At 35.2% G+C, this 10,605-nt stretch overlaps 1 protein-coding gene across 6 annotated transcripts in view; it reads right to left on the bottom strand.

The window, feature by feature from the left end:
- Window positions 1-1,258: 1,258 nt before the first annotated feature.
- Window positions 1,259-10,605, bottom strand: part of ARAP2 (ArfGAP with RhoGAP domain, ankyrin repeat and PH domain 2) — a 120,364-nt gene continuing 111,017 nt past the window's right edge. For all 6 annotated transcript variants that reach the window (XM_048941481.1, XM_048941480.1, XM_048941485.1 and 3 more), the window contains one exon: window positions 1,259-5,833. In XM_048941481.1, the coding sequence (XP_048797438.1) occupies window positions 5,480-5,833 (354 nt within the window). In that variant the 3' untranslated portion in view covers window positions 1,259-5,479. The remainder of the gene's footprint in view (window positions 5,834-10,605) is intronic.

The raw sequence follows: 10,605 nt of genomic DNA, 5'->3' as shown, positions 1-10,605 counted from the left end.
CACAATACATATTATAGAATCATTAAGTCACTGAAGTAAAATAACTTTAAAAGGCAAATATTAGTGCATTTACTTTAGATTGTTTTCTGATTTGCTGTGGACTATAAATGTAAATATGCAAAATTTCAGGGGCCTTCACAGAAATGGGTTACAGAACCATATGCCTATATGTAACACTTATACGTGCAAATTTAACCTGTTCCTTTCTTGCTCAGTTCAGTGAAATCCCTGTCTCCATAAGAAAAATCTGAGAAGATCTCTACCAGGACATACAACGAATGTTAAAACAAGCTTAATCAAGTGAGTTTGACTGTAACAGACATCTGCAAATCAAGTCAGAAACAACAGCCAAAGACACTACGAGATCTAAAAGAAAACATGGCTAAAGTTTGAGTTATAAATTAAAACAGCAAATCAAGAATACATCATGTAAAGAAGCAGAATGGGAGCCTATGCTGACGCCAACCTAAAGATCAGGATGCCTCATAGTCTACAATACAAAACAGGATCAAAAACATGAAGCACACAAAATCAGATGGGCTAAGCAAGTACTAAAGCTCCCTAAGACATCAGAACTCAAGTGAAATAAAATAAATGGACGTTTGCCTCCTAAAAATGACATGCATATCTGCAGTCTACATCCCTATTCCTCTTCAGTGTCAGAAATTGCAATGATTTTCTAGTATAAACAAGTAGCAAACTTAACATAAATGTTATCAAAGAAGTAATCATATATTTAACCGTATGTAATGATATAATGTGATGGAAAGTACAGCAATAATAGCAGGGTGGCGAAGTCTGTGGCTTCAGCAAATGAAGGCAAGCCCAAATACAGTAGCTGTAGATGCAAAAGCAAAGGTAGAAAATTCGCTTACCTTTGGAACGCTGCAGGTAGGCAGGGATTTCCATAGAGATACCCTAGTCTCCACTGTCAACCCTTAAATGAGGTCTGGGAAGGGGTGGCTCCTGGCTTCATTGTTAAAATGCTCCACAGGTGCATTGCATGCACCTGAGCTCCCTTGAGTTGGCCCTGCCTTCCCACCAGCTGATCAATCACTGCTTCAAGCCCATTTCTGCTACACCATGCAATTGTAAGGACTAAAATAGCAGGACTGTTTTTATTAAATAAGCTGTAGATTAAATCCATGTGCAGTGGAATTGCAAGGAAAGAAGGACATGCGAAAATCATGTGAACCATGAAGAAAACTTTGCAAAGCTTCCATTCTACACTCCCTCTACTCCCCTCCCTCCCCCCCCACCCCAGTTCAGTTCTCCCCATTCAGTTCTTAGAGAACAATCTAGATTCAAGAAACACTGAATATGGCAAAGATTTGGGGTTTTTTTTTTGACATACAAAAGTACAGAGAATATTTATTTCTAATGATTCAGAACAAGGAATACTGACCAAATCATATTTAAGCATTCTGATTCTCCTTATTTCATCTTTCTGCAGTAGACTTCATTTTATAAATAGGTATATATTTTTTTCTAAGCAATTCAACTTGGAATACATTTCATCCACCCCTCTACCAAAGTAATCTGCTTCTCCCTCAGATACACACACTGTTCAGGTTTTTCAATGCAATTTACTGAAATCACAGTTTTGCCATAATTTGCCTAAATTCAATGTAATTTTTAGAGCACGCTGTGATCACAGTCAGTACTTGAGTTTTTTTTTTAATTCAGTTTCCATTGGGACTCAAGCACAACCAATGTTCTTCTAATTCAGCTGTCAGCAACAGTTAAACTGATTCTTACACTAAAACAGCTTGCATAGGAAAACAGGATATAAAAATCAGAAAGGTGACATGATGTCTCGCTCCAATTTATAGGAGGGAGAGGAGGTTCTTTTATTATCTATATACCCGGCGTGAGATTAAGAAGCAACGGTTCAAATGTTGGTCCGACCAGTTTATTACAAATCTTAATCAGGGAAATGGGGAAGGGGAGGACGGACACTATTATGAATTAGGGTAATGGGGGAAGGGAAGGAGGGCGATAGAAAAGATAGGAAAGAAGAAGCAAGGAGTCTTTATAGGCAGCAAGAGGGACATAGTCACCACCATGGATCCAGCGAGGTTCGTAGTTCAGTCTTTGATCTTCAGTAGCGGTGGGTCGTCAGGCAGAGTTGTCCTGTTGCCAATGACGACGACGACCATGGTGATGATGGCCCTTTTTCAATGCTTCAAAGTGGTTGAGTCAGCTCTTTTTGGAGTGACAGCTCAAATCCAAAGTGGTTGAGTCAGCTTTCCTTTGAGTGGCAGCTTCTGGCTCTGGGATCTCAGCAGAAACTCCTTTGTTCCCATCTTCCGGGCCTTGCCAGCAGATAAGAGGGAGCAGGGGTACCCATCTGCATCCTGTTTCTCACAGGATACGATGGTATCGTTCCCCAATTTTCCCACACCTAGCTGGAGTTGTTTTGTAACAGGCTAGATCTTCTGCCAGTAAACACTCCTGAGCACTATCTTCCGAAGGCAAACAGTTCCAAAGATGTAAAATTGTCCACACAGCGATGTTGATTGCCACACAACATCCATCACTTGCCTCCTCAACAAAATACCTAAGGAAGCAAACTTTGAGCCAAAAAAAACAAAGAAGGATTCTCACACATGACAACGCAGGCTCACAAGGCAGCACCTCAGCCAGTGATGTACATAATCCTTACCTCCAGACTCCAGTTGACACCACCACCATCCACAACAGAACAGTGAAGTTTTTTTCCTCCCAATTCCTTAATCTGGAACTTGATATGTGGGACTGGTGGTAACTTGGCAGCACTGAGGAACATGAATTGTGCCAACCACTGTATCAGGGGAAAGAAGAGTGCCAGAAGTGAGGTAAAACACTGGCAACTTCTATTCTCTGAAGAACCTATATCTGTGGGGTAGCCAAAACAATACATGCACTAGTGGAAGAGATGCCAGGGGTGTTGTTGCATGGAAGACAGAAGTCAATGGAATCCCTGCAACACACTTCAGTCACAGCAGCCCAGAGCTCTTAATAAAGAAATAAAACGAAGACAAGAAACAAACAATATGGTCAAACCCTCCCTTTAACTAAAGAAGGGGGATGTACACAAATTTATGTTTAAGTTTCAGCTAGTCAATTTGACCCCACACTAAAGGGATCTCTGCTGATGAACAAAACTAACTAACTGAAAATTCTCTTTTGAACTGTAAACCCAAAATAATACCTGGAAAAACTTCTGTTTAAAAAAAAAAAAATAAAAAAATCCAAAATAGTGATTTTCAAACTAAATACACATCTTTCTTACCTATCAGCTTTTCACTTAAAATGCCAAAGTAATGATGAACCTGAGAGTTACTGAGACTTCAATTCTAGCCTTCCTACTGTCACAGAATGAACAATGTCAGTGCCTCATTTAACCTCATTTTGCAGATCAGACAATAAATACTCACTAGGCTATGCAGTGGGTACAGAAATTTTTTTTTTTTTTAAATAAATCCATCATTTATTTTAAAGAAACAGTATTTATTCAAATAATTAACATTTATTCCCTGAAAATTACACTATCATTCCACAAGTCAGAAGAACAATAAAGCATCAGTAGCTATCAAGGTATTGCAAGAAAACATTTATTCTTGCAGGTCTTAAAGCACTCTGAAACGCATAGTGCAAGAATTATATGTCAGGAAATTGGTGCAAAACTTTTTTTTGCATTTGAAATAACCCAACTGAAAATTTAATATCTACTTTCCCAAAAGAACTTTCCTCAGGTTAGCACTGTCAACATTCAGCATGCCTCTGCAGATATGCACCTAACTCTATGCAAAAATATACATATATAGTGAGAATGCATGTACATATACATATACAAAACAAAATATTTATAGTAGCTACTGAAACAACGTTTCCACTGAGGATTCAACAGCTTTAAAGATAGTATAGCTGTAACTGAAAAGTAAACACTTAAATATATTTTAGTAAACATATTTTCTTCTTGATTTTTAGGTCCCTTTAATAGTAGCCCTACAGATACTTTATTTGAGGTCTGCTTTTGAAGTAGAACAAATGTTTCTGTAGTCCTCAGATCCAATAAAAATAAACAAAACATTCTCTTCACAGACTTCTTCACTCCAGTGCACAAAATCCTTCTATTGCTCCATTTATTCCATTAGTGTAGGGCTTAAATGATGCATGAGGCTTTCAGCAGTGAGGTGAATGTCATTTTTAAGAACCCAGTAGAAAGATAAACAATACAGAAACCATAACTCAATACTGAAAAATATTTGCAAGTAAAAATACAACTGTAAACAGTACATTCAGGTCCAGCCTCAGACAGAAAGCAAAGTAACTCTCCCCCAACAGCAGCAGGCCCTGATTCAGTTTGGCATTTAGGAATGTGCTTATTAACATTAAGCACAGGCTTTAGTCAATACAATTTAAGTTCTGGCTTATATGTTTTCTTAAGCCAGAGCTTCAATGACTAGAAGAGGCTCAACTACGAATTAAAAGTAGCAAAACAGTCAATAGTGCACTGGGAAAATTAAAATGTACAATCTCGTTTCAGATTTAACAACTGGTTAAATGTGATAAGTGCAAAGTCTGAAAGACAAAACTTGCTTTCTCAGTGCTATGTGCCAGAAGAATAAATAAAAAAACACTATATAACATTTGATTTTAATCTCACTTCTGCTCTACTTACTAACAGATTTACCAGATACATTGAATAATTTGTCTAATTTCTTCAAACAAATTATTTTTTCAATTAAGTTCCTCAATGCAATCAAGAATAGAAGTAACTGATGTGAGAAATGTTATGGCACCTGTAATTACCAGAAAGAGGAGAGAGGATAAATTGATCCTATATGGGATGAAATGCAGTAACAACATAAGTAATTCTAAAAAATATCATAGTCAGATGTACACAATATAGACACAGTTTAGAGATGCAAATTCATTGAACTAACGCATTGCCTTATCTATTGTACACCTCTCCATTTTAATTCATTTCATGTTGCTCTGAGGACAAATTTATGGAATAAGACTCATGACATTCTTAAATAAAAAAAATTTATATGCAAAAAAAAAATCACACTTAAGCAGATGTTACTCATTTTTATAGTGTTAAATAAAATATTGTAGGTTAACAGCATGAATTTCAGTGTACATCTTGTCTTCATTCTAAAATCTCCCACCACTACTTACAGGATGGTACAGAATATAAACAGAGCAAGAGCTTTTGATAGTGCTTACAATTCTTCCATCTAACAAAATATGCAATAACAACAAAAAAAATGGCAGAGAAAACCCAGGTACCAATGTATCACACAGCAAAACAAATTTCAGAACTTTAGCAAAATCAGCTCAGTTCAATCTTAAATTGTACCATGGCTTACTCACAAAATCAACAGTAGTATATAAACAAGTTTTCTCTGCGCTGTACAAACTATACACGCTAAAAAAGCCACATAATTTTGTCCAGAAAATATATATTCTAAACTTCAGACTCAGGACATCAGCTGGATGTATCATCATGAAGTGTTCTGTTTTTCTGCAGCACTGTATTTAATTCCTGAATCACATTTGATGGCAGTTTGTTATCTAATTCCATTGTATTTTTGTTTGTTTTGTTCTTGTTTTTTTTTGGTGGTTTCTGCGATCTATGGCACAGGTCAGCCATTCCCACACCCATCTCCTCAGCAGAGATAAAACTCTGACGTGTTTTGGCATGATTTCGCACTCTCTCCTCCTTGCGTTCTAAACACTGTGCCACAATAGATGCTTTTTCTTTCAAGTTTTTTCTTTCTTCCACTGGGTCAATTTCATTATGTTCATCAAGTTTTGGTTTCCTCAGTTTCAACTGTATATCCTGAGTGAACAAATAAAGATAAATAAGATCATTACATTAACACTATAATCAATAATGTTTATATTACAATTTCTGCTCTGTGATTTCACATAACATTTTAAAGAAGAATCAATTTTACTAAAGAGCTGAGATAGCATACTTAATAATTCTAAATTTCCATAATTTCTGTTATCATTCATAAGCATTTTTTGGTGAGCATATTTCCTCAACTAGTGATACTTCTAAAAATTACATTAATCTTCCAGCAAAATGCCCATGACAATGAATTGAAGACATTCATTTTCATGTATTTTCATGTATTTACAATTCGATTTTACGCTCTACCACAGCAAATCAATTTTTTTCAGCAGATCCATATACTCTTAATTTCTCAGAACTCTTATTGAAAATGTTGCAATTTTAATAATGCCTACAGTAAGTGAATGCACAAAATATAGTTTTGCATAAACATTTACATTACATAAACATACAAATGCACAAACATTTTCAGTAACTGTTCAGTAGTACTTGGGAAATTACTAAGGCTGCTTTTTTTTATTTTTATTTTGACTAGCAATTTTAAGTAACATACTGGTAACTCAAACTGATGGCAATATGGCTGTTTTATACTGGTGGGTTGCATTCAGTTCTTAAGTTGCAAGAAATGAGAGGGAAATTACATGCCATGGCTAAATCTGCAAACATTGTGGGCATTTAGGAGCACATCTGTACAGTAAGAGAGCTCTGAACGTGATATCTACACTTCAAAGCTTCATATGAACTTCAGTTTTCTTGTTCTGTCAGAGGGTCAACTTTGTGCACTAAATATGCTCTTGCAGAATGCCTGCTCTAATTTTGCTTGAAAGCAGTCCAATTTCACAGGCTCCAGAATCACTCTACTATTCATTGAATTGTAGACTAACAGAATCATAGAATGGCTTGTGTTGTAAAGGACCTTAAAGATGACCCAGTTTCAACCCCCCACATGACTAGGGTTGCCACCCACTGTCAGGCTGCCAAAGCCCCATCTAATTTGGCCTTGAATGTCCCCAGGCATGGGGCATCCAAAACTTCTCTGGACAAACCATTGCAGCACCTCACTGCTCTCTGAGTGAGAATTTCTTCCTAACATCTAACCTACATTTATCCACTTTCAGTTTCATAATCAAAGACATGTTTGAAGCAACTCAAAGCAAAATACAGTAAATGGGAACAACAACACAGCAGGATTTGCTCCTAAAGTGCACTCCTGATCCTAACTCGGATACTCATGTAGATGTATCTAAACTATCTTCCTTCTAGAACTGAATATTTTTTTCATGGCTGCTTTAACAGATAAGGTACCAAGATTCCATAAGACAGTTTGCTTACGCACGAAATGTGAACAACTCCAAAAAGATCCAGCTATACAGAATGACTGCTATACAACAAATACAAAGAAAGTCCCTCTCAGCCTTGAGTGTCTTTTAGTAGTCAAAGATGTCATACATGAATGAAAATGAATTCCAAAACCTCATTTTCCTGTACAGCTGTAAGGCTTTTCCACAAATGGAACAATCTGCCTACAGTACATTCCTCTATCATTTACTTTTGTTTTAAAGTCATGTTTATTTCTTCCTGATAACAGAGTATGAGTCTTGATACAGAAAATTAGGAGAAGTGTAAGAAGGAAAATAATAAATATTAAATGCTTAGGTTATAGAGATGTAAGATATACAGTGAAGTCTACATCTGTGCGTCGGAACTAGCATCTATTCAGTAATAAATAAAACAAATACTTTGATGATATAAAACAGTTTCTAAAAAGCAGATAAAAATGTAGGTTGGTTTTTTTCACATCATTTTTACAGTTATGGAGGATAGTATTTTTTAATTGCATTCCCAAAGAATGAAAATTACCCACTAATAACAAGACATTGGTGACCTAGCCGTGCAAAAAATAAATATGCATATGTATCCCAGAACAATGATGCATGTGAGTTCACAGTGCTACAAGTTACCATAAGTGCATGCTATCAGGCACATCTTTAGTGACTGAAAATTTTAATAACATAAGTAACAACCTTTATCAATTACAGATCACCTGCTACCATCTAGGCCTGCAAGGAATAAGTTTAATATATTCATCAATTTTCAGTGAAAAAAATTCCAGGCACCTGAGAAACTATCCCAGTGACTCACATATGTAGGGAGTTCTGTCCTGGGAAATATCTGAAAAAGTTATAATTTTCTACTTAAAATATTTTTTTAAAGATTAAAATCAGTCAGTCATTCAATTTCAATTAATAAATCAATAACAGAATTAATATCTGATTGTATATATATTTGAAATGTAGAACATGTGAAATACCAGTTATGCACCACCTTTCAGAAAACAGTAACAAATCCAAGCCACCTATTGTTATTCAATAAACTAAGATATGAAGTATAAATCAGGATCAATAATCTTCTGCTTAAAGATTTTTTACGTCATATTATAATTTTGCTTCTTCTGAGAAGAATACTGACTATACTTCTGAAAGTATAACAAATTGCCACAGGTATAGCAGAAACTGCTCCCCTCCCGCCCCCCCCAATAAGAAAACAACACAAAAAATAAACAAACAAAATAAACTTGTTTACCAAAATAGCTTTGTATAATGTAATTATGAACAGATCAAATACAGCTCAAAAATAACAGATGCCTACTTTTCTGAAATAGTCATGTATGTTGGCAGGTTTTATTATTAATGCAGACTCGGTACTTGGCTCTTTTAAAGTACCATATATGCACTATATACAAGAACCTTAATTCCCAAATATTAGTGCTGTAGAATTATTAGTAGAATTTTTCTGATTCTAATTGTCCTTAGGAGAATTTTTAGCTATAAAAGTGTTTTCAGATGTTTTGAAATATATTTTTAGCAAACAGGAAAATTGTTGCTAGCAAACAGGAAAATTACTTTCAATAAATATCAATTTATTGATATTTGATAAATATATTTTAAAAAATACATTTATACAGCATTTTTAGCACCAGAATGTACATTTTAATCTTCTTGGTTTTGGATAATTCATTTTTTCTTCCCCATCCATTTTTAGAGTGCAAAATGATGACTCTTTTTTAACCATCTGGAGAACTTCCAGTCTCTTCTCCTGCCTATAAGACAAATTAGATCACATTTCTACTGTAAGTTTTCACACTGTTCTGTAAAGCACACCTCCATTTGTCATAAACCAGTGCCTTTCAGAAAATGCTTTATTCTGTCATAAGTCCCTAACATTTTAAAATAAGGCATTTTTGTTTATTGGAGAAGAACAACAAATCTGGGGGAATAATAAAGTTGTGGTCTACAAATAGATATGTATCAGCTCACAAACTACACTGCTGTGCTGTATTACCCTATAATCACTCATATGAAATACTCATTTTCTACCAGTCAGCCATATCATTTCATTCTGATTTTGACATTCATGTAAAAAAAAAAAAAAAAAAAAAAGTGTTATATTTTTATTTTCCATTGTCTAACTTGGTGTTACTCTTCTTCAAATATACAAATAATGCCTGTATAAAATGTATCAATATATAGTCATAGATAGAGACTGAGATCTTTACTTTCAAGATCAAACAGAAATGTTTTCTGAGTTGCAGTGTACAAAATATGGCAGTTCTTGTTAACAAAGCACACCAACAATCAAAAAAAAAGTCTTTCTGTTACTGTAAGATATTGAGGATTTAAAACATTGAAGCTCAAAATCCAAGAAAACTACAGATTCCAGCCTTCTAGGGTGGAAGTTGTCTCAAAGAACAGATCAAAAATCTGTAACATACATAGGTTGCTCTGAAAGTAATGCCTCCTGTTTATTTCTGTATAAACTATAACAGATATTAAGAGCACAATAATACTATTTGATAGATAAAATTCTCAGCTACAAAGTACCATTTTAACCTAGTAACCATCATTAGCTTTTTCACCAACAATGAACAAGAGCCTGCATGCTGCATTCCGACAAATCTGCACCAGTGGAGGTGACCCACTGTCACTATCTCCACTGCTGAAATGCACCACCCACCACCTCACAGCTTTCACGTCCTTTGTTCGCTTCCGTTTAGCAAGCATTGATGAATGTCAGTGGGTGCAATTTTTTTCCAACTCAATGACACACCTTTGCTTCATAAGCACTTCCATGTCAGACGTCATTCTGTCACACTGCCTCTCTGCCTCCATCTGTCCCATGGCAGCAAAATTTAACAGAATATTGGTGGGAAGGTTCAGTCTTTACTGTCATACCACAAACATCTGCTTCTGACATCGGGGGCCAACATAATAAATAGAAAGCATTACTTTTAGAGCAGCCATCATACATCCAGAATCAAAAATGCAAGAATTAAAAATATACCTAAGGGTTACAGAGCTTTCTGAATGACAAGACTTGTATTTTCCTTTCATTTACAAATTTTTAAAAATACTTAAAAATGCAAATATTAAAAGGAGTTTCAAAACGTATTTTCCTGAGAAAAGCTAAAATGAAAGAACTACTTAAGCAAGAGAGAAAAACAGTAACTGCATTCACACTGTATTATAATCCTTGTTAAGAAAGAACAGAAATGCATTTTAAAAATGTGTAACAAAAGGAGACAGAAAAAAAGAAAAAGAAGGTGCTTGTTAGTAAAGCACCACTTTTATCTTTTCTTTTGGTTTGTTATGGAACTGAGTCAACTCCAATGATTTCTGCCTGAAACGCTGTCTCTAAAGGACAATAACATATTCCATATTTTCTTCTTTCAAAATCTTAGACATGCAAGAAATTAT

This window comes from Lagopus muta, chromosome 4, assembly GCF_023343835.1.
Source record: "Lagopus muta isolate bLagMut1 chromosome 4, bLagMut1 primary, whole genome shotgun sequence".
NCBI classification, from domain to species: domain Eukaryota; kingdom Metazoa; phylum Chordata; class Aves; order Galliformes; family Phasianidae; genus Lagopus; species Lagopus muta.
This window is presented reverse-complemented; position numbering and strand designations above follow the sequence as displayed.